Raw genomic sequence first — 24,513 nt, forward strand, 5'->3', positions numbered from 1 at the left:
TGGACTAGTCTAAAGGGGTTCGAGGAACAAGAGCTGGTTTGAGGGCATAGCAGTTTTAAGGGAATGAAATGTATTTCTCCAAGGCGCTGAAGCACAAAGCGACTGCCTGCTAACTACCTTCGGTATTTCACCTAAATCCCTCTAACTGATATGTAGCATTGGCTTTGCCAATGATATGTAGCTATATGAATATAGCCTACTGCGTACCTATTTTATATAACCCTGCTTTGCTTTCTGCGCCCGTCCTGTGTGGCTGCAAGAGGCCGGGCGGCGGGCGAGGCGCTCGCTGCGGGCCTCGCACCTGACAGACGGCCTAGGACAGCCGAGGGCTGCGGCAGGTGACTGCAGCCGCTTAACCCGCTCCAGGCGCTTTCTGTTGCGGATGTGTCACCTACCGGGAGTCAGTTCGCTCTGTGCTGTGAGCGGCCAGATAATAATACATCTCCCAGCAGCATTCTGTTCCGCTCTGGCAGGTTCTTAAGCCGGGGCGTTTTTCCGTGCCCAGGAGAGCTAACGGTCTGCCGCAGCGGCGTCTCTCGCTGGCTCTCTCCCGCCCTCCCCGAGCAGGAACGATGATACAAATTCTCCCTTACGGCAGCCCGCAGCGGAGCAGTCGCCAACGCGTTGCCCAGCCGGTACGCGACGCCTGCCCGCCCCCCTGGGCCGAGGGACAGCGGTCGAAAGGCCGGAAACCGTCTGCCCTGCTTTCCGAAGCGGCGCGCTCGGAAGTCAAGGGGCAGAGGGAAACCGTGGACTGAGCCCGGGCAGGAGAGGCGGCGAGAACAGCCGCGGGCCGCTCCGGTGCCGGCACGGAAGCGCCGCCACGGCGACGCCGACGACGGGCGGGCGCCCCGCCCCGCCCCGCGCCTGCGCGCTCCGCTCCCCTCGGCCCGCCCCGCCCGCGGCCGTTGACTCGGCAGCCGTTGGCAGCGGGGTGAGTGCGGCCCGGGCGCGGCCCGGGCGGTGCCGGGGGCCGCGGGGTGGGTGCTGGGGTTGGTGCTCCCGGGTAATGCGCCGGCCGTCCGGCGCCCCGCCTTTGCCGCCTGTGGTGAGGCGGGGCCGGGCAGCGAGGAGGGCACACACGGTCTCCCTTTGTCTGCGCCCCGAAGGCCGGGGATTAATGCCTGAGAGGCTGCCCCTGCCCTGACTGCGGCGAAAGTGGTTGGGAGTCGTGTGGTGGCGCCCAGAGGAGCGGCGGCGGCCTGTCCCCCCCCTTACCTGCCACGCAGCGGGGGAGCGGCTCGCCCTTGTTCTGCTTTATTTCGCGAGGGCTGTGTGCCCCCGTGAACAGCAAGGTGCAAAAAACTGCTGGAAAGGGGAGGCAGCAGCCTAGCAGCCGGGGCCAGACCGCCGCAGCAGTGTGGTGTGCCGTGGGGTGTCACCCCGGGCGTGAGGTGACTCCTGAGCATGGAATTTTCTCAGTTCTTTTTCTGCTCCCTGACCTGTTCCTTCGTTACACGAGTGTTGCCAGCCCCCGTATCTCACCAGCCTTCCATCTTCTCCTCTTTTACTTGCCTTGTTTTCTCAGGTGCATGTATGTTTTTCCTCCGTGAGCACTGTTTATTCTTTTTGTTCCAAAAGGTTACTAAAAATATTACCCTTTTGGTACGTGGGGGTTAGCGTGTGACTTGAAGTTCAAGTTCCTATGTATGAAGTCTAGAAAGGTAGTGGTGATATCAGCTCATTCAACATGTGCCAACAAACCTGTTTTGGTAAATTATGCATCAGGAAAGCATTTCAGGGATTGTATGGAAGCTGGGCTGATGGAAGGGCTGTCACTTAACACGGTATGCAGTGTGCTGTCAGGAACTGTGCGTCAACAGGTGTCTTGTAAGGCCTCCGACACTGCCACTATCCTCACTTTCAATGGTACCTCATGTTCTGACCAACCTAAGTGAAAAACCTAAGTGAAAAATGTACTCTGTGTTGTTAACTACTGCTAGAAAGAGAGCACAACAAAACTAGCATTCTGCATGCTTTTGTTTTCTGGAGGCGCTGGTTCGAGAACTTGAGCTCAGAGTCTAAAATCATCTTGGTGTTTAGCTCTGTAAAGACCCCCTTTCAAATGCTGAAACAATGAACTGTAGCATTCTTCCAGGAGGAGGGAAAAAACTGAGTTGCCATTGCTAGAAGAGCATAATGACTCATGGTTTTGTGATGCTAATATCCCTAGAATATTAAGATGAAATTGAGATTCCCCACGCAAAATAGTCTGTTATTTCAGTTCATCAGATACATTGCAAAAGTCTTCGATGAACCATAGCATCACCAATTTTAAGTGAGTTTGGCACATTAGCATGGCAGTTGTGGTATACATGAATTACTTTATGGATTCCTGACATCTAGGAATGTTGCTTGGTATTTAAATATTGAAGTGGTGTTTAAAAATTTAGTTAATAATATTTTGTCAATATTTGGTTAACCATATTGATTGAATAGCTTTAGTCAACTGGAAAGTGTGCTGTTTGTGAGCTAATAAAAATTACGTACGTGTTAAAATGTTAGTTATAAGAGCAGATACCCTCCAATATGCTGCACCCTTTAAAAGTGCTGGTGCCCGTACTTGCATACGACATGAAGAAAATAGCCTTTTAGAGCAGAGGAAGTAAGGCAGCTGGGGGTTGGAGATGGGGCGCTGAGAGATAGCTTGAGTGAACTTTCTCTTCTGTTACTTTAACAAGCATGTCACCTGCATGGCTGAACTGCAAATGTTCTATGGGCTATGTGAATGTTAGTAGCTATCCAAATTTAGTTTGGAAATAAAGATAAAAGTCCGTTCTCTTTGTGTGCAGCAGAAAGCTGCTGTGGTTAAGAGCGTTTGTCCTGTTTCCTACCCTCTATCCTCTCCCAAAATAATAATAACATTTTTTTTCCAATTCTTTATAGGTGTGTTGAAAAGGGACCATTTGATTTTCTTTATTAGGGTTACCTAGGGCTTTAATACGAATGGAGATTAAGCTAGATGTTCTCATCTCTACATGTATCAAACAAAGAAAACCATGGCCTCGCATCTCCTGGATTGGACAGGTGAGATGAGTGAACTTTTATTTAAATCTACAAAGAATAGGTATGTTTTCATTATATAACAGTTGCTTGGCACTTATATTTTTATGGGGTGAAAGGGGACAGCGTCAAGAGATAGTTTCAAAGTACCGCATTGAGATAAACGGCTAATTTTACAATGTTTTTGACTTTAACCCAGAGATTCAAAATTGTTCAGATACAGAAAGGTGTGTTTTGTTTTGTTTGTTTGTTTTTCCAAAACATGTTTGTTTATTTTCCAGAGTTTTCTCAACTTTACTTGAGTTGGTTGTGATTTTGAAAGCCCCGTTTTTCATAAGCCTTTTTTAAAGTACATCTTTGGAAACTGTGAACAAAAATCATTTTCCCATTCTCTGCTGCATCCGTTGAAAGACATGCTTTCTTATATGCTTTTAGTAACATGAGACTAGATTTTTTTCTTCTCCTTTAATGTATGATTTGAGTTTAAATAGGTAACCATTAAAGGCCCAGTCCTTCTTCCCTTGAAATTGGTGGCAAAAATCTCACCGAATCCAATAACTAAGGAAGAGATAACTAGGGTCTAATCTGGCATTAGTTGGCAGCTAGTTCAGCTGAGATACTTTGAAGAACTTCTTACTAGTGACTGCAAGTGTGGCCTACTAGTTTAAAACTTGTGGACCGAATTCTCCATCGGTGTAAGCTGATACTAGATATGATGTTGTACTGTAAAGTGAGTGTGCAAAAGAATAAATGTAGTAATAATATGGTAATTGCAGGAATAACTTCTCTTTTTTGGATTATTTTTCCCCGTCAGTCTAACATTTTTTGTCCATACATTGTTTTGCAGGGAAATATAGAAAATAGCATTTTGAAAAATGAGATGTTCTTCTTTTTCTTTCCACAGGAAAAAGAGGCTATTTTTCTTCTAGATGAGAAAGATATAAATGAAATAAACCTGGTATCAGGGAGGACAAAGAAGAGAATCCCTCGGCTGCAGTCGTTGCTAAAAAACGTAGTTGCCTTAACAACGTCAAGAAATGGTTAAGTATTAGTATCTCATAGGTTACGAACTCCCATGATTTTGTTTGTAGTTGTAACAATTTAGAGAAGTACAGTATCCAAAGGATTTGCCAGTTCAGTCTCAGCTGTAAAACTGTGACTAAAATGAAGGGAAGTGATTTTAAATACTTCACAATAACACAGTTTTAAACATCTCTCCAATGATGAATACAGGTGCTTGGTTGGCAGGAATACTTACAACAGGAGAACTATTTCTTTGGAATAAAGATCAAGACTTCTTGAAAATTGTACCAGCGATTGAAGAGTCTAGGAAGGCAGTTGCAGCAGCGCAAGGTAGGTTTTTTTCACTTTGTCTCTTTGAAAATTGAATAGAGCCAAAATGGTTTCCCTTTTGTTATTAAACATTATTGAATAAATAAATGCTATGTTCTTTTATTGTTTTACGTTTGTATGATTGATGTGCTTGCTAAGCTGTGACAAATGTCCGTTTCGTCCTTTAAATGATACATTTTCGAATTCTCAAAGTTCCTGTGAACAATAATTCAATTTTAAATACAGTAAGCTTTTGTTTTGTAATACAGCTTAGAGTAGATGTACGCTTGATTTAAGACCTATATGCTTCATTTTAAGTTTATTCTGTAGGTATTTTTTGATGACAAATGCTACTTGGAAAGAATACTGTAAAGGCACGAACTTGTGAACTCTGCATAAAATATTGTCTTGTATTGGATAATCTCACTAATGTTGCAAAGTGACATATTGTACCAGCAATTCCATCGTTTCAGTGAAGATCAGTAGTGCATTTAGGAGCTGAAGGTAATAGATAAGTAGAGCACTTACGCATTTATTCATAGTTCTCATGAAAGACTTCAAGAATTCAAGAAAGACCATCTCAGGAAAGACCTGCATAAAATTCATAAAATGCATAAAAATGGAGATCCAATTTTATATTACCACTGCAAAATGTCTCCTACCAGTGATGAAGTTTGGAAATGTAAGATCTTTAACGTGGAAGCTTGGATTTGCTGTGACTGAGAAGAAAGAAATTTCCTTTCTTTTTAAAAAAATAAATCCAACAGGAAAGGAGAAATTATTCTGACGCATTGTTATTTTTTCCAGAGTGTTTGATGCAATTGTACTTGTATGTATCTGGAGATGGCAGAAAGGTACTACTCACTACTCCTACAGCATGTGTCTTTCTTTGGGAGAGCACAGAACATGGAAATACATACTGTTCTAAAAATTCTTCAATGACTGGGCGTTGGACACAAATTTTTCCCGATGAATCAGTCATGTTGCCTTCCACTGATGAAAAAGAAACTGGAGTGCATGCTGCTTTTATACAAAATGAGGTACAAGCCCTAAAGCAATATGTCTCATCTCTTAAGTAAATTGGAACCTCAGAAGCTAGAGTTAGTTCTAAGGGTTATGTCTGCCTTTTTGGTGTTGTGTATAGGCTTAATTGTTCAGTTCGTATTATGTTTAATGGCAGCATAAGAACAGCCAAAGTTCATATGGCCCAGAATCTTCTCGCCTGCATTTATATTTTTGAATGACAATGTTACGTTTTTTTGATCTGAATTGTAATAGCTATTGAGCTAAATAGATAAGTCATTAAAGAGGAAAGTGTGCGTAACCAGGGTTTTGATTGGTTCTGTTTGTTTTTTTTCCTCAGATACTGGGTGATTGCTGTTTGTGCACTTTTGTGTTCTACTCTGGAGAATGCATGGTACTCACTTTTTTGGCTCTGCGGTGGCATGAAAATAGCCTCAAATGTGTTAGGTGAGTTCAAAGGTATTTGAAATTATATTAACTGAAGAGGAAGAGTTTGTAATAAAGTGCTTTAGAGTCAAGTTTCAAAGCTACATAGCAACACATGGTATTCACATTAATATAGAGTTAGCTAATGGTTACAAACAGCTATCTATATTTGCATGTGTACCTCAAGAGCTTGCATCAGATTATATATTTGTACATGGACAAAATGGTATTTCTCAAGTATTTAAATGTGGTGAATGAAACAGCATTTATATATGTATTCCGTAATTCACTACTAAAAAATACCTTACACCTGAATAAAACTGAGTGTACTTATCATAATATATATGTGGGTATCTGTACATAGCTGTGCCTGCACACACATGTATTTGTCACTGTCAGGGGATTTTTTTGGATAGCACGAATAGATTCTCCTTTTCTTATTTTTCTCATGGTTCTAGTACATGCTGTACAGCTTTGAATGTCCATGTATCTCTTTCTCTTCTTTATTGCGAGTATTCATATATTGTATTTGTTTTCTGTTCCCTTTGTCATCTCCTACACCTAGACTGCGTAGGTGTATTTTTTTTTTTTTTTTGTAACTGGAATGGGACCATTTGCTGATAGAGTTATACTGGTACAACCACTTAAAAATGCAATTGAAAAATAGTTCTGAGTACACATATAGTCCATTCCTCTTCCTGTGTGAGAAACACCTTTTATGTGTTTAACATATCCTCTGTGGATATAACTTGACTATGCTCTGCATTTGAAATCATACAACTGATGCTCTTTCAAGAAAAATTAACTTATGAATGACTTCCTCCTTGCCTTACTAAGCAGTACCGCTCTTCTCTCAAGTGTCAGTAGCATGGTAGTACCTTTCCGGTAATACAAAAATTCAAGGAGAGCGTAATAGTCCTAGTGTAGTCCCAGTACAGAAGTGCATGAGAAAGACTGTTTTCTCCTTATATACTATAGCATTTGCAGTCTGAAGTTGTAGCAATATTTCTTAACTAAGTCACTCAGTTTTTTTATGCCAACCGTAACTCAGTATCTTTAGTTACAATTATGTTTTATTTCTGCATCATAACGCCTCATCTTTATTTTTTATCTGTTAGTTAGCGTTCTGTCAAGTGCAATCTTACTCTTGAGTTTTCTGTCATGTTTTGAATCTTTTTAGATCTTTGTTTAGAGCATTATACAGTTAATTTCCATTTTCAAATTCTGGATAATCCTGTGTTTGATGACATTATACTGTCTGATGAAGCTCTCCTGGCTGGAATATGAATGTTCTAGTTCTATAACCTGCATCTACGTTTATTGGGACGTTCTATATGTACAGCCCAAATTTTTGCCTCATAAAAATAATTCTCATCACTTAGATACCGTTTTTGGACTCTTGTAAATCCCAAATATCTTTCATCTATAATGTTGTTGAAGACAATGTGTTTTGTTTTGTTTTGTTTTTTTAACATTTTGTGTGCCTCTGTTTTGCTTGGGTTTTTTCTGATGTGTGAATTATATTCCATTCAGTACTGCTGAATAACCTTCTGCATTTGTTGTCCTTTTTTGATATTTAGTTCTTTGCCATACCAGATTCACTGGGTACAGCAGACTTGTTCTCTTGCTAATCTGGTTCCTCAGTGTGCCTCTGTAAAGTCAAGAGGAGCTTTGCTAACTGCATTTGCAAGAGATGGACTTTTACTTGCAGTAGCTGTTAATCAAAATGATCCAAAGGTATGAATGATAGACAGTATATCACTTAAGCTAATAGTTCAGTTGGAATGACGTCCGATAAAGTGATCTGCTGCATTGTTTTAAAAGTGATTTCAGCAAGGCACTGGATTACGTTCGTATCAATATCCACAGCCAAGAAGTTCTGTCCTAACTTGTAATTCTTTGAATGCTGTTATTCAGTTAAGAACTCCACGCCACCTACTCTTTCATCTATGATATTCCAGAAGTACAATAAAAAAGAAACTAAATTCAGGCAGTGCATCGTTGTATCTGCAAAGGTTTTAGATGATTCTCAGTCAGGCCTGAGTTGAAGATGGGAAAGAGATTATGGTCCCACTTTGTAAAGGCATTCCTTCTAACAACTCAAGGAGGCCAAATCTCAGGCCAAATCTTTTTGTAGACTGTAGTGCTACTGATGCCAGGAAATATTGACCAGCCTATGTAATATACCTAGAGGAGATGATGCAGTGCTTCAAAGCCTGAATGCTTATTCATCAATAAGACCAGATAAGAGTGATCTTAGATTATTTCTGGGGTATTAGAAAACAAACAACAAAAAAGGCACAGAGAGAGAGAGACATAGAGAGAGAAAACACATCTAATAAGATTTAATTATCTTTCAAATTTAGAAATACATGTAAAAATTAACTAATGCTCTAAATAGTGATGCCAAGTTGTAATGTCACTTTCATATAATGCTTCTAGTACATCAAATTTGATTCATGAATTGCTAATAGAAAGCTTTTTTTTTTTTTTAAACAATAATCATATACTGATATAAACTTTTCAATTGCTCTTTTTTCTCATTAGGCAACTCAGATTTTGTTTCTAAACACACTGAATTTTGTAACTGTTTCGGGTAGCCTTAAAGGTTCCAGTAGTAAGAATAAAGTGGTCCCGTCCAAGTTTATCAGGTCAGTAACTGATACTGTTTCTCCTGTTGTTGCGTTTTTCTTTTTTTCTTTGTCCCAGAAATTATTCTGACTTTTGTTACAGTGATTTGACAAAAAGAGATAAATATTTTCCCTGCCCTATTTAGGTCTTACTGGGTTGGTGACATGAGTTGGACTCCCGACAGCCTTTTCTTGGCTTGCATGTTGAAACGTGGATCTTTGATTTTATTGACTTGTATGGGTGAATTGCTGACCTTGATCACTTCAGGCTGCTCTGTTGAATTTGGACCAGCACAGTTTATTCCACTTCATCCCCTAATAACATGCAGGTAAAAGAGTTTGAAAATGTTTATATGTCTTTGTCATATGATCGTATCTTACTTTCTAACGTATTTTTTACAATTTTAAGTAAACTCATCTTTCAAATTCAGTCTGTTGCTTTCCTTGTGTCTTTCTTCTCAATATCTGTTTCTCATTCATAGTTCTCTTCTATTTCTTATAATGGGTTTGTCCTGATGAAAAATTGGCATTGTGGCAATGTAAGTATACGTTATTTAAGTGACTTTTGGGGCTGTTACACATTTAAGTGTTTATGAAATTAATGATAATTAAAAATATTTTTTACTGTAGGAAGAAATCAACTTTATAGAAATGCTAAAAGTATAGATTAATATCAATCCAGTGAGTTTTTCCTATTGATCGTTTAATTTTACTTACAGGAATTCATATCGAATTTCTGTATCAAATCTTTTAAATAAGATATTTGCATAGACAAAAAATAGTTAGGTGTTGAAATACATTTTGGTTATTCCAGGTCCAAATTTTGAAACTGTAGTGTTGGGGGTTAGGGTGGGGGGAATAAATAAAGGAGATCTGATAACACTTCTTTTTTTTTTTTTTTTTTTTTTAACTTAAATTGTAAGTTACAAAAAATAATGCAACCTAAATACCTAGAAGAAACAGCATAATTTAAACATTACTATACTATTTTTAAAGGCCCTATTAGAACTGCCTGACTAAAGCCAGATAATGTATAAATATATTACCCCGTAAAACATTCGACTCTTTCCTGGTGTTTGTATATGTATGGTATTTCTAAAACGGTTAGTTTCATTATACCTTAGAAATATCTTAAATATAATCTAGAAATATCTAGACTATATCTAGTCTTCTTTAGGTAGTGTGTTCATTGCATATTGTATTTATGAATCACAGTGAAACTAACAAACTTTTTTTTGCCGGTTATTTTCTTAAGTTAGAATCAATACTTACACGGATGATAAGCAAACAGAGTCATGCATAGCATAAAACAGACTAATATTAAAGAAATAGCATCTTTTATAATCTTTTAAAAGTATCAAGGATTATTGCAACAGTCGGTGTACAAAAGTGGACAACTTTTATATACTTACAAGAAAGCATCATAACACCTTCTTACACCAGCAGATTGAAAAATCAGATATTGAAATGTATTAATATATCCTAATTACATTTATGTAATATATGCAGCTCCTCTAGATTTCACATAATCTGCTAACTTTTGGACTGTAAGGAAGTGGAAACAAATCAATTATTGAACACATTATTTCAAAATATTATGGCGTTAATATTAGAACACATGTGCGGGACACATGCTTTTTGGAACTCTGTAAGGAGTCTTTTCATTGTAAGAAATGGTTTTGAACCTTTGTGTTTTGATTTAAAATATTTCTGTTAAATGACTGAGCTGATTCTGAAATATTAAGATTCTGACACTGGGTGTCTTTTTTTCATACATGACTTTATTAGAAATTAATTAGGATTTCATCTTGGAAGCATTTCTCATACATTATCATGCCAGTAGCTCTACTTGGAATGCATAAATTTAAGGAAGTTCTAAAGTTTTGCAGGATGAGCACCTTGGATTTATGCAAGATGTCAGTATTTTTCTGCAGCTGCAGCTCTGTGAATTAAAAAGAATTTAAAGTATACTCATATTATTTTGTTAGGAAATACATAAATCATATTGTTATTTCCTATTTGGCATTAAATTTCCTTATCGTAATTTTATTACCTAGCTTTTTGTGTAGGTGCTATATAATGTTCATAAGTTATTTTTACTCTTTTCCATTCATGATTATTGCATATGATAGTTCCTTCCCATTTTTCTGATGTATCTTTATTTTACTTGCTAGACAGCAGCACTCTTTGTGTCAAGACTCTAGTCAGTCTCTTGGTTCTTCAGCTTCTGAAAGTGACCTTTTGAGACAGAGATTCTCTGTTGCTTCACACTCAAGATTACCCTACCTCATTGTCTCGGATGGATACATGATAACAGTGCTGAGATTTCCTAACAACCTTTCACCGTCAAGATTTGTAAGATCCCTTTTGCTTGATTCAACCCAACGGCTTGAAAATATCCGTCAGAATTTCATGAACTGTAAGGTAAAGTTATGGATTTTGTTTGGGCGCTTTAAGTAAAAAAACTTGGTAAGTGTAAAAAAGTACAATTTTAAATAGAGTACTTTGATTTACTTTATTGTGAAATTTGCATAGATTCTTTTAAATTATACTTTTGTTTTGAGAACACTGATTTGGAAAACACTGAATACAGTTTTTTCTGAAATTGTTCATTTGTTTGGGTACCATTCCAGTGAAATGTAGTGAAGGGGATGGTCTAAACTGTCATTATATAATCTCTTCACATAAATCCACTCAATTTCTTTTAAAGTTATCTATCTGTAGAGTTGGTTCAGAGCACTGACAGATACTATGCTACTTTGACCAATTCATCCTTTCAGAATGATTCAGAAAGGATGCTATAAAAGCTCTCTATCTTAGAGAGGTCGCTGCTGTTTCAGAGCAGGCAACGGTAGTCCCAAAGGTATTGTGAGTATGTTCTCATTAAGTCCTTAATTGACCTTGTCAATTAAAGCTTGCTAAACCACTTTTGGGTTTATTTTTCACTTATACATTGAGCTAAGTGTGGGAAAAAGAGAAATCTTTGAAATAAGAGGTTTTGCAACTACTACAAACCACCTATCTCCCTAAGATGTAATAGATATTGAGAGCTTTTGTGTTTGCTAATGGACACTGAATACCAATTGTCTTCCAGTGGCTATCTGCTTGTATTTTGGATTTCTGGAGGTTCATGATATGATGGTATTCATGAATGAGGCAGAAGACTGGATGAGGATTTGAGGACTTAGACGTGGGTTGTTGTTAAGAACACAAGGAAGTGCTACATATTGGCAAGCTTGTGGGATGGTTTGAGGGATCAAGAAATCACATTCTTTCAGCGTGAAGTAAAATAAAGTCATCTAGTGTAGGAAAAATACTGCGTTCCCAAAGCATGGCCAAATGATAATTTGTTTCTGTGCAGCACATACACTCTGACCTGTTCTCTTCCTACCTGGAGTTTTCAAACTGAAGCTTTTTATAGCAGGGACCAGCTTCCTTGTTTTGTTTAGGAAGTGTCTGATTTGTTTTTACTGGAGGCAAATAACGTTTTGCATTATTATTACTTCTTTTAGTCTAAAGGGAGACGACTGTGTTCACGATCACTGTTGTCTTTAAAAGCTAGTCTTTTGAAACATGCTCAAAGTCAAAGCTCCATTTTTCCCACCATTCCAAAATTCCTGGAAGAGGACACAACAGAAATGAGTGAGAAAACCATGGATTTACAGGTATTTAATAGCATTTTTTACACTTATTATGCAAATGATTTAATTTTAAGATGTTCTAAATGTAAAAGATTTTTAAAAATCATATTTTAGGTATATTTGCTTTTTCTAGGGGTGTTTAAAGTAATTTCATATTTGACTAGGTTCTCGGGTTTTTACAGGTATGTGAGATTGTTGATTTTTTTCTCACTTGACCCTTTTGTTTGTTTTCAAACATCTTAACTATTTCTGTCAGAGATGAATTAACTTTTTAAAAACATTACCTCTATTTCATTTTCTGTTGTAGTTTTAGCTTCACTATATAATAAAATATAATGTTACACATATAGGGGCTATGAATAATATCATTAGTAAATAATAGTATTAGTAAGTAAGAGATTTATCCTCAATTTTAGACTTGCCTCAATTCCAAAATGTGAGTATGTTTTTAGGTAGAATGCCTCTGTGATCAAAGCCATTGTGCAGCCTTTCCCAACTACGTTTCATGCTTTTGGATTTTAATTTGTTTCTCTGATGAAGTTTCTCATTCTAAAACATGTGTCTGAGCTTCTGCTGAATGGCTTCAATACCTTACAGGTATCAGGGAAAAAAACTTCCTCATATTCCATGCTTCTCTTAGTCGTAAAGGACAGGATTTCAGTTTCTGATTTAGAAACTATTGCTGTATGTGCAGTGTAATTTTTTTTTTGGTTAGGTAGTAGATCTCTATCTACACAACTGTTAAAAATAACCATATCTAGGTTTTCACTCTAGAAAAAACTGCTAAGAAGTTAAATTTACTAACAGTGTTGTAGCTACCTTATCTGGGATAGCTACACAGGAAGTTAATTAAGAATAAAGATTCATATGTGAGACTGACTGAACTGTAATTCCTTGCAGTCTTTTTTTGGAAAATAGGCTTGAATTAAACTGTGGGTTTTTTTCCCTATCTGATATAGGATTATGAAGAAGAATCAGATGATGAAAAGCAGTTTCAAAGTAGCTTTTCCAGCTTCTCTAGCCAAAGAATCACTTCATTTGTTGGTAAAGCTGATCAAGGCCGTTTGGATTTTGCATCAATGTTTGATACCATTCATGCAAAAGGTGATACTGAAGAAAAGGATAACTTATCAGTGGAAGTAAATTCTATTCAGAAAAATCTCCTTACTGCCTGGCAGATAGGGATTTCAAAAAATATGCAAGAAAAAGATACTTTGCTGAATTACACAGTAAACTGCTTTACCCATTTTTTCAACATACTGCAGTTCATAACATGTTCTTCACTAAACCAGGATGCATTTTTAAACAAGTCTGCAAAGAGTACTGACTGGACGCATTGTGTGTTAAAATACTTTCAGCAGTGTTTAACTCTCCTGTACGGGCATTCAAGAGCCAGCCTGACTGGGCATGTGGCGAAGCTGACGTTACAAACGATAAAACCGATCCTTATTCAGCAACAAGATCAGTTGTTCTCAAAAAACCTTCTGGCATGCTTCTGTCTCTTAAGGATGGTTTCTCACACTCTAAGTAGCATGTGCGTACCACAGTATGAGAATATTTTTGCATCTCCTGATGCTAATGGTCTTGTGCAGCTTGACTCCCTTGTGGTGCCTATTTTCCTAGTCCTTGATGAGGGTGCTACTCAGCAATTCAGCTCACTGAAATACCTGCTCAGAGAGCCCCCCCAAGCCATAAACCATGATGAAAAAACAGAAAAAAGGTATGATTGATCTTTGCATGGCAAAAATATTTGAACTACTATTTATTTCTTAATTATGCAGTAATTATAACATCCTTTTATTTTCTGTGTCATACTGCGTCTCTGTGGAAAAATAGGACAGTTCTATTAAAGCATGCAGATTAGGGCTCAGACCTGTTGTGGAATGTAGTTCAATTATAAGAACTTAACTAATTACTGCCAGTCAACTGAGAGAGATTTGGTGGGCTATCAGCTCACACCAGGTTGTCTGGTAGTATAACATCAGTCCAGGTATTGCAGTTTAAGATGTTTTTACTGCCTCTTGTCCATTCTGTCCTTCCCCTGCAGAAGTTCTGAACCCCATGGAGTCGAAACGCTGCTCGTAGGCTGTTTCTCTGCAGCGTAAATTTAGCCAGCAAACTTTGCACTTAATGTACACACGTTGTCCTGAGGCAATTAAAAAAAAAAAAGTGTGGAAACTTTAATTAAACTATCAGAGCTACTTCTTTGTACATATACACATAGACTCGAAAGAAGCTTAACGTTCAGTGTTTTATCCCTACATTGTGAAAATAAAAGAATCAGAAAGTGTGTTAATCACTCTAGCAAGCTGTTCTGTTGCACAGATTTAGAGGCTGAGAAGCGTTGTATCTCGCAAGTTTCATCTTAATACAGTAAAATGCATTTCTTAAGTAAGCTTAAAAAATAATATTATGTTCATTGTAAATGTGATAGGCAGCTTTTAATCGTCTCTGAGCAGATAATCCAGATTTTGGATGAATTATGTTTTGAGTGCTGAGCGCCACATATACTCCTATGACTGGCTCTGCATCTATTAATATTGGAAGCAGAAGTGCTAGAGAGCAAGATGCAGATGTGTTAGAATTCTGTACAAGCTTCCTCAGGGCTCTGACAATGTATATTTGCTTTTAGCCACAAGCCTGTTGCGAATCTGAGCTGGTACATCTAATAGTACTGTATTGGGCTGCAGGGACTTGACAGCCCTAGGTTTGTATGCTGCAGTCAGCTTTTTCCCTGACTTTGCTTTTTTCTGTTACTCTTTTGTTGCAATTTTCATCTGTCTAATTTATAAATACTGTGTTATCTGTTTTGAAGGTTTATCAAGGTTATTTCATTTCCCCATTCTTTAGCCAGAGATTCATTTTTGAAGCCAGCATTTGGGTGCTTGAAGTAGATTGATTCTTCTGAACATGTGTAAGCGTAACAATGTTTGGTGATCAAAAAGCAAACGCTAGGGCAAGAAGTGGTTTTTTTTCCCTTTATTGTGGTCAACAGAATTGTTTTTAACATAAAATATAATTTAATTTTCAGATCCATAATGCAAAATGCAAAAAACTGTATCTGTACTGTATACAAAATAACCATAAGTAAATTTGCTAACCTTTTAATTTTCTCATTATATTACACTTCTTGAATTACAGGTTGGCTATACTATGGCAATTATTGTACAAGAAAGTTGTTTGGTATCAGACACAGCTGAACAGAAAACCATGTAAGAATGCAGAGGAAGAGTCTGTTGTCTCATCAATTTTAAGCCACGTACAAGCAACCCTCCAGTCTTCAGGAGTGACTTTAGAACAACGTTTGAAGCTTAATTCTGTAGCTGGTTAGTACTTTGGAAAGAACTATAGTTCTTAGGTATTTGTGCTGTTGACTGAGTAGTAGATTGCAGATAAGTTGGACCTAATTTTTAATAACTGACCTTATTAGCTTAAATAATTAGTCAGTAGAGAACTTTTCTAAGAATTCTTACCAAAAGTGTTTCTTAAATACTTCCTGTCCCAGTGCACCTCTGTAGATCATGTTATATCCTTCAGAGCTTGTTGAGCTCTGCTTGTATTAAAAATATAATGTAATAAAAAGATTATATTGACTCCAGTTTGATTTCCATCACACCCTAAATTTGAAATTTATATATAGAGAATCTGAAAGCAAGATCTGAATCCTGATGTGGTTTGTACAGTCTTATTTCGTCTGAGGCAGCGGGCATCACAGTGTGTCTCTTAGAAGATTTCTAAATAGATATTCCTGTTACTTTGTGTGATCATTGTGGGCATGAACATGTCGTGTGTACGTGAATGTAGTCGACTTTGGCTCAGTGTCTAATTTAGCATAAACTGATCTAATAGACTTAAAGTGTAGCATGTTTATTCTGCAAACAGAACATGGTTGCAGCCTCATTTCCTACACATTAGTGTCCTATGTTTACTCTATCTTCCTTTCCCATTCCACGCTATTATAAGCCCAGCTTCCCACTTATGTCTCCCCCTGAAATACTCCCTGTCTTCTCCATATCACTACCTGGAATAATGCTTAATAGCTTTTCCTCGTGCATCACTCCATACAATACATTAGCTCCTTCAGATGTCTCTCTGATCCCAGCAATATATGCAGCTTTTCAGCCTTTCCGTGTGTTCTTTATTTACATTCTTAGGTTTGCCAAATAGATAACATGCGTATTACGGACAGTCTAATCCCATACATGCTGACGAGCCGGCCAGTATGTCTCAACTGGCTAGCTGCTAATAAGCAGAATGCAGAGTGACAGATTTGTCCTTGCCTTTCCTTTTGTGGCGGCACTAGCCTTTTATTCTTCTGCTCTGCCCAGGGGCTGTGCTTTTGTAAACTTTTGTTTATTCATTCATTCATTTCACCTACTTTAAGAAATACAAATACATGTGTGAGAATCTACCTTTCTGTCAAAGTAGTTTGAAATTGACCAGTGGACTAAAAATAGAGGTGGAGAGGTGAAATTCAGAGAGATGAAATGTGTAACAGTCCATAGACCTGTAGTTTGAAACTGCTTTTACAGTGAAACAAAATATACTTTCGGTTGACTAAGTAGCTTTACAACTATTTTTTACAATGAACTTTTATGACATCATATGAAATCTGAAAATGGATGAGAGAAAATACTTTTCCCCATTAGTAAATAATTGTGGGTTTTGAATGCTGAAGTGCCTAACTACAGTTACATTTATATTCTTTTACTGTATGTAATCTAAAAAAAAAATTACTGAGGTTCAGAAGTATTTATAACCTAAATTGACTTTTTGTTTAATGACTTAGCAGTTAAAACAAAGAAACAAGCAAAGAAGACGTTAGGATTCAAACTTACCTTCTCTCAGACCTTAGATTTAGCTGAGAAAATAGAAATTCCCTAGAGATAACATACATATTTTACAGTACTCTGCTTTTCATAATTCTGTAATACTCAATTAAGTGTATGTGTGCGTGCGCACGTGTAAAACTGTAACTATGCTTTTAACTTGTTGAATATATGATTTTTAAAGGTGAGGAGAAGTTCCTTTTAGGCTCCTACAGAGAATCTTTGGATGCGTGGAAAAGATCTCTTTGTGAAATCAAAGCAAATGGTAAGGGATAAAATAATCTTTTTTTTTTTTAAACAGTTTGTGTAATCACTTTACATAGTTATTCATGATTCTCTTTTGCTCTTCAGAAAGGAAGACAGATTTAAAAAAGATAAAGGAGAAAGAAAAGATAAAGGATGCATCTTTGAAATTAAGCTGACTTGAGTAGAGACCAGTCGAAACTTACCTTGATTGCTGTCTGAGAAAATTCCATGCATTTCTATTTTGACAGCAGGATTTTTTCCTGACTATAACGTACTTGATCCAGAAAAACTTCAAGTAGATTTCTGAGCAAGAAAATAACAGTGAAAGACAAATGAACAAAAATTAATTGTATTGTAGTAAAACCAAAAGACTTTCAGTGGTTGGGGAGTAACAACACTAAAAAGAATCTGTGATTTTGGAGTTTATGTAGGAATTGTTTGGAAACAGATATTCCAAAACTCTTCCCAGGGATCATGACAATAAATTTTTTTTTTCCCTCTGATTGCTAAGATGAGGAATACCTCATTCAGAACTATGCAGAGAGGATTCAGGATATTTGAAACCTGGTGGATCTCTAAGCAAATCAAGAGTTAATTTCATTGTCTTAGGCATCCCCTCTGTAGATGCTAGGATTCCCTGAGCTGTGCTGCCTTTGCTGTGTCTTAACAATTACACACTGCATCTCTAGAAGCGAGGCTGTTAAAGATGAGCATTGACTCTCTGGTAACTTATAGACTGAAGGAGGATCGTGTCTCCTAAAATAACTGCATTTGAGTTCTATTCCTGGTACTACCAGTACTTTCTCAGAGTATATATTTGTGTGGACGTGTGTTTTGGAGATGGAGAAAGTATTGGTTTCAGACCTGCTATGTCTGCTTTTGTGTTTATTGCTTTCTTTCCCTTTTTTCTCTTTTAATGCAGGAGGAAAAAGAACATGTTTTCTTCAAAGTAGATACTATCTTGCTATATTATTTTGCCACTTATATCACTATAACTTGTGTGAAGCTCAGGGTCTCTGTGATCATCTAGTAGGAGAGATTCTAAGGCGGTCGCAGCTCTCAGTAAGGCAGATGGAAATTTTTTGTGGTATGTTTACATGTCCTGAAAATAGAGGTATAGTAACACGTATTAATATTGTTTGGATGACCTGGAGTTTGATTTTGATGCCATCATACACACACTTGACACTGTTCTTTTCTCTTTACACTGAACAAATCTTTTCAGTGACCTTAGAAATCTTTTTCTGATTGCAGTTATTGGAGTAGCTGTTCAGACAGCTTTTTTTTATCATGTAATTTATAGTGAAAGTGTGGTTGTTAAACGTTCTTAGGTTCAAATCTGCTCAAAGAAACGACTTTGACTGAGGAAAATGAGAAAATGACACAATTTTATTTTATATTGATCTATCTTTTTATGATGTGACATAATAAAATAGTTGATTTAGGTTTGGTCACCAATCCTAAATTGACACTGGGTTTTTTCTGCAAATGTTTATATCCTTTTCCTGCTGAGTCAAAGTATTGGGTCTGAGAATTTCCAAATTTAAACAGAGTTTTTGACTCAGATCTGATCTAAATTTGGAGATTAGGGTCCATCTGTAGTAAATAGAAACTAATATGAAAGTCTTTAATATTAAATGTAATTAATGGAAAAGATTCAGCTCTGTAAGTCCTGGAAGCTTATCAAGAAATTAAATAATAACCTAGTTTGCTCGTTTAAAAGAAACATTTTATAGGCTGTAATTAAACATTCAAAGCATTCAAATTTTAAGTAATTTTCCTCTGAATGTTTTAATTTGGTATCTATTTTTTTTTAAGATACCAAATATTCTCAACATGAACTGTGGAGGATAACAGATGTTCATGCTGAAGCAGCTATGGCTGTGATTCAATCTATGGCACGATTCATGGCCGCTTATTTCACAAATCACCTGCTTTATATCCTTCCCCCCCACAACGTTGACATCCTGCATCCACTTCACATCAAACCAGGTATTTTCTTTAAATGTAGTTTAATGTGCTGGGCTTAACTCTTTTTCACATGCATATTAATGCTAAATATTATACTTTAACTTTGTGATTTATGATTTTCTGCAGCATTAATTGTAAAGATTAAATAACTTAGGTTTATCCAGTTTATCCAGGTATTTTTGCTGAGGAGTATGCGTGTGTGTAAGATGAGTATTTCACATCTTTCGATTTATTGAAAATATTTTGGTATTTAAAGTTAATATTTTAAGAGGCAACTAAATCATGTAATCCATATATTAACATGATTTTTTTATGTCCGTTTTGTCATGCTTTGAGATTAGTGATTTAAATTTGATATTCAAGGAGAAGAATGCAATTTTTTTCACCGAAATCATACAACAATGTAATTTCACGGTTCTTACACTACTTTTGCTTAGACCTGTGGCTCTGACTCTGACTTTGATCCTCCCAAAACGGGGGAAAAAGCAGTGCTTTAAAACTGTTCAGACGGGACTGCAATGTGGAATGACCCAAACTGAAAATCCAGAAAAAAACCTTTTTTTGCTTATTCAGTAAGAATCAGGCCCTTGGAAGCCGAAGTGCTTCAGACACTATAGTATCAGAGCAAGCTGATTTGTCATGGTACGCAAGTAGTACTTAGGAGTACCTTCATCATTTTCTGAGAATGTGTATTTATCACACCGGATGGTTTGTCTGTTTTCTGCAAGAGACTCTGTCTGAAGATTTCCCTTCGTAGGAAGTTTTGTGTTTCAGAGTTAATGTTTCAAAGTGATTTAATGTCCACTGGCATTAAAAAAAAAAAAGTGTTATATTAGAAGTATTTTAAGTACTTTAATATTACCTTAATTTGATTACTTAGATTTTCTAAAGTTATCTGAATATATAGATTATTTTTAATATTCCTGTGCTACAACAGGTGCCAGTATGTGTTTCTGCAAGGTCTATCTGAATATTTTAATCAGACCATTTTTCAAACACAACCTAGAAAATAAGACCTTGATTTTGATTCTTGCCTTATTCAAAGATCCATGTTCATGGTGAGCTTTTCAAAGAAAATTTATGTTCCACAAGCAGGTTCAATGTGAATATTTCCATTAATAATTAATAATGTCATTGCCTCAACAGCAGCAAAAAGGATGGGAGAAGCAGTTTGCTCCTTAGAGTTCATGTTGATTAGCTATACTATAGGTTTCTTGCACACTGAATGTACCTCTCCGTGAAAACCAGGAAATAAGACCATGGAAAAACAGTTTAAACCTTAGGAAACAATAAAATACTAAGTTTGTCTTTAACCTTAGTCTACTCTCTTAAAATATTATGCTATTCTTTCCCAAAAATGCACTGTAGCTTTCTATCTTCCTGTGCAATAAGGAGCGTATAGTGAGTGCACACAACACGGGTACAGTAGGAAAACTCTGTTTTCCTTTTTCCTCTGATGTACCTTCTGAAATATCACCAGCACATGTAGCTTATTTGCAAGTGTTCCATCAGTGTGATTAAGTCTTTAAAGTAAGAATAACACACAAATCTTGCATATGCTTGCGTACTGCACATTACTAAGCAGAAAATAGCCTGTTCTGAACTTAAGATTATGTTATACCATGAGCTGTGTCTATGTGCTGGAGATAAACCCTGTAGCACGTCTCTAATAAAGCACAATTGTATACTGAAATGAATCAGAAGGCAGTGTGAACAGAACTTCGTAGTATAAACTCTGGATTGTTCAAATAGATCTGCATACTGTAAGGTGAATATTAAGATGTGTTTTTGTGCCTCAGATATATCTCCTCGTATCGTTCCCCTGCAACACTCTTTGGTTACCAGAGCTGTCAGAGACCAGAACCTTTCCTCTGTGTGGACGGCTGAATATGCTCTTGACTTGTTCTTTGTTGGTGGACTCATTCCAGAGGCTGTGTGGCTAACACGCAGGCTTGGGGACTGGAAACTGTCCATTTCAATTGCTGTGGCCTACAATCTATATTGTCAAAACTCTGATCAGTTCTCAAGGTAAATTGGGGCTTGGAATGAGTGTAATACATTTTGTTAAACTTTATTTGCGTGAACATTAATTTAACAAGACGTATTGTTTGCTCCAAAAATTTCTGTCTCTAAATTTTTCGTAGCTGTAGGACCTAACACCTTATGATTAGTTACTGTGTCTTAGATGGTTCATTTTACAGAGTTTTGTCAGATTCTCTGTTCTTTACTTTCTTTTTAATGAACAGTTTATTGGTACGCTTTCAGACTGGAAAAGACAGAGTATCATCTGCCGTTGGACTTATCAGCAACACAGACTTTTCAGGAAAAGTTACAGTCTTTGTTAGGACAACCGGTTACTTCTGAAAGAGCAAATGAGGAAAGTATTAAACAGTTTACAGGTACATAAAATTATAAACAATGTTGTTTATTCTTCCTGTTATTTTACTCCATATTACATGTTATAAATTGTCTTAAAAAGAAGCAAGTATCTCTTCTTCACCAGCATGTGTTACTATTATAATGTACACAAATACTTTACCTTCTATGTGCTTTTGGGTTTTGGCTTTTATCAGTCCAAAAAAAGACCCTATTATCAGTCTTGTCTGTCAGTCTGGGGAGAGTATTACAGCTTCATTCATGGCTTGCAATCAAAAGTTTTTCTTATTCTGTGCTTTGTGGTTTTTATAAGGCTGTAAAATAGTCTTTCCTTTGTACTTATCAGATATCTGTCAATACCTTATTTAACTATATTAACTTCATTTTGGAAGAACTGATGCTTCATTAAAACAAAAACAATACCCTGAAATAAATGTGAATATACTAACAGCATGGAAGATATCATCACACTTGTATTAAAATTAGTTACACAGTGATGATCTTTAATTTTTACCTTTTTGCATTACTGCTAAAATTTCCCCCCCCTAACTAGATCAACCTGTCCTTGTTTACGTCTTACAGAAACTTTACTGGTACGATCCCTATTCTTTACTCTTTTTTTCTGTGTGTTTGGAAGCAGCATTTTGAGTACCTGTCAGCATGTGGATGCCATGTTAATCTTTATCTAAGCCAGATTCAAAACACTGTGTAGTTTCTTCCTTTGTACTCATTTCTAAGGATTTTATTTTTAAAACACGCACACATGCACACACTGTATATAATCATTTATAAGTATAGTAGGTACTGAAGAGACTTGGCAAAACAGATTATTTCAAGAAAAGCAGTAGGAGTACATACAGAAGCAGAGCAGTACAGTAGTAGACAAATTTCAAGAATCAGTTAATGATGTGAATTAAAGATCCTGCCGCTTCTAGGAAGTGAGAAGAAAATGGAATGATATATTTAAAAGCAAACTAAAAAACCCCACTGTAATTCCCTGTCTTTGATCATGCTGACTAATAAAATAATTGTTATGGTCATTAAGGACGTGTACAATTTATGTCTGTTGGATGAGAATGATTTCCCAATTTTATCCCAAACAAATGGCTGGCTGGAAAGTTCAGCCCTCTATCCAGAAAGGCAGTAGTTTTTCCTTAGTGTGGGGAAGTACTAAAATTAATTAAATACTCTTTTCAATTGTGAGAAAGTTATCTTGAAGCAAGGAGGCGAGATGTTTAGATTGTAATAGGTGAATGTGAATTATGATAACAAAGCTTCATAATTTCAGAACGAAGGGCATGTATTAGTTGAGTCAGTTCATTTATCAGTTTTTGTCCTTAATATTTTACAGATCCCATTGAAGAAGAAGATGCAAATGTTCTTTATGGTTCAGTGCAGGAACTACTGAAAGCTGCTGTTATGGCAGATGCTGATATTCTTTCAGAAACGTTTCAGCTTTTGATGGATTCTGGCAAGGATCTTGCCAGAAAGCTGTGTGGCTTAGTTCCTGATGGGCTTTATCTTCCAGCTCCACCATTGTACTGTCCTCAGCCGGCTGCTCTCAGTGAAGTACGCACGTGTGATAGGAGTTTTTGGGGTACTAGTTGAATGTATTTAAAAATGATCTTGACCTGTCTGGTTCCTTGAAGTTCTTTTTTTTTTTTTCTACTCTTTTTTTCTGTCTGATTTTTTTTCTGTGTTCATTTGTTCATGTAAGTAGAACCATAGTTAAAAAGAATTGTATGTCTCTTCCTGTTTTTTCCATAAAGAATCTGTGCTCTAAAGAACATGAGGTGCAGAAGATGATATGCAAAAATGATATTTGTCAGATTCCTTATTGTTTATATCCTTTCTAATTTTTGGCTGTATTGCTTTCTGCCTGGATTTTGCATTTTTCAGGAAGATTGCAATGACGTTCTTCTAAAAGTTGAGAGGGAAGCTCGTCAGAAAGTGTCAGGAGTTCTGCAGCGAATTATCTTGCTGTTCCGGGCCGCTCGTTGTTCCTGCCCTGCAGCACAGTGGTATATTGCACAACTGAAGAGGGCAAGGAAAGTTATGCAAAAAGTAAGGACTAAACATATTTATTTGTAACTTGATTATCGTTAGTATATATATTATTGACTTGACAGGCTTGTAGTTGCATAGCAGAATCATTCAGCCTCATGTTGATTCTGCTAATGTCAGGTGTTTTTCACATATCTTCGTCCATAGTTTTATACTCCATGTTCAGCTCTTTCAGGAAACCGGAACCTGAAGATGCAAGATGTCTGCTTCATTAAAGTGTCTCCTTTTACGTTTCTTTATGTACCTGCTTGATAAAGTGTAAACTTACTTCTGTCGGAGGTCTGTCATATAAGTGCCTCCATTTGAAGGAAACAAGCTCATTTTAACTGGGAGTTGTAGCTGCTGTTACTGGAGGTGTGTTCCAGATCACTGAGGTTTCAATACATAAGAGAGAAGCTGATGCTCACCTAAGGTAAAGCACAGGGCTTATGGGCTGTCATGTACAGAGCTGGATCAGGAACTGCCCTGGCTGACAAGTAAGTATTTACCTCTTCTTGCTCACTGCATGGCCACAAAAACACTTAATGCTGGCGCAGGCATGTGGTGAGAAGTGGCAGCTGAAAGAGGGAAGAAGGCCAGTCTGTCTAGTTGGCAGCAGCCTGACTGTGCTGGATTCAGGTTACCACATAACTGTGGGCTTAGTTTCTCCAATACATTGTTGCTCAGATATTTCATGGTACTCATGATTTCTATGTAGACTAAAGCATTCCAGGTACCATAGCTCGTACTAAACATATTCCTTTAAATTAATTTTCAAAATACTGAATTGAAGAAAATGGAAAGTAAGCTTAAGGGAATTCTACTGATCTTGACAATGTTCTGCTAATAACCTAGAGGCTATGCTTTCGTAGTGATATGTACAAAACGTTAACTGATTTCTTTAATATCAATTTTGACGTGTAAATGAAAGGCTGAATTAAATTTCTAATTTGTAGATACAAGTATAAATTGGTAATCTATATTTAAATAATT

The 24,513-nt window shown here is 37.0% G+C and overlaps 1 protein-coding gene across 2 annotated transcripts in view; it reads left to right on the forward strand.

The window, feature by feature from the left end:
- Positions 1 to 892: 892 nt before the first annotated feature.
- The window catches only part of LOC138060887 (ciliogenesis and planar polarity effector 1-like), a 57,768-nt gene continuing 34,147 nt past the window's right edge, over positions 893 to 24,513 (forward strand). The window contains exons 1-20 of one of the 2 annotated variants that reach the window (XM_068925493.1): positions 893 to 934; positions 2,877 to 3,027; positions 3,908 to 4,043; positions 4,237 to 4,356; positions 5,143 to 5,375; positions 5,699 to 5,805; positions 7,365 to 7,521; positions 8,332 to 8,435; positions 8,561 to 8,743; positions 10,589 to 10,838; positions 11,927 to 12,079; positions 13,015 to 13,775; positions 15,197 to 15,381; positions 17,069 to 17,149; positions 18,053 to 18,217; positions 18,949 to 19,122; positions 20,901 to 21,129; positions 21,367 to 21,500; positions 22,829 to 23,046; positions 23,377 to 23,541. In XM_068925493.1, coding sequence (XP_068781594.1) covers positions 2,947 to 3,027; positions 3,908 to 4,043; positions 4,237 to 4,356; positions 5,143 to 5,375; positions 5,699 to 5,805; positions 7,365 to 7,521; positions 8,332 to 8,435; positions 8,561 to 8,743; positions 10,589 to 10,838; positions 11,927 to 12,079; positions 13,015 to 13,775; positions 15,197 to 15,381; positions 17,069 to 17,149; positions 18,053 to 18,217; positions 18,949 to 19,122; positions 20,901 to 21,129; positions 21,367 to 21,500; positions 22,829 to 23,046; positions 23,377 to 23,541 — 3,636 coding nt within the window. In that variant the 5' untranslated portion in view covers positions 893 to 934; positions 2,877 to 2,946. The remainder of the gene's footprint in view (positions 935 to 2,876; positions 3,028 to 3,907; positions 4,044 to 4,236; positions 4,357 to 5,142; positions 5,376 to 5,698; positions 5,806 to 7,364; positions 7,522 to 8,331; positions 8,436 to 8,560; positions 8,744 to 10,588; positions 10,839 to 11,926; positions 12,080 to 13,014; positions 13,776 to 15,196; positions 15,382 to 17,068; positions 17,150 to 18,052; positions 18,218 to 18,948; positions 19,123 to 20,900; positions 21,130 to 21,366; positions 21,501 to 22,828; positions 23,047 to 23,376; positions 23,542 to 24,513) is intronic. The other variant, XM_068925492.1, reaches the window with a different exon arrangement.

The sequence above is a fragment of the Struthio camelus genome, chromosome W, assembly GCF_040807025.1.
Source record: "Struthio camelus isolate bStrCam1 chromosome W, bStrCam1.hap1, whole genome shotgun sequence".
NCBI lineage: Eukaryota > Metazoa > Chordata > Aves > Struthioniformes > Struthionidae > Struthio > Struthio camelus.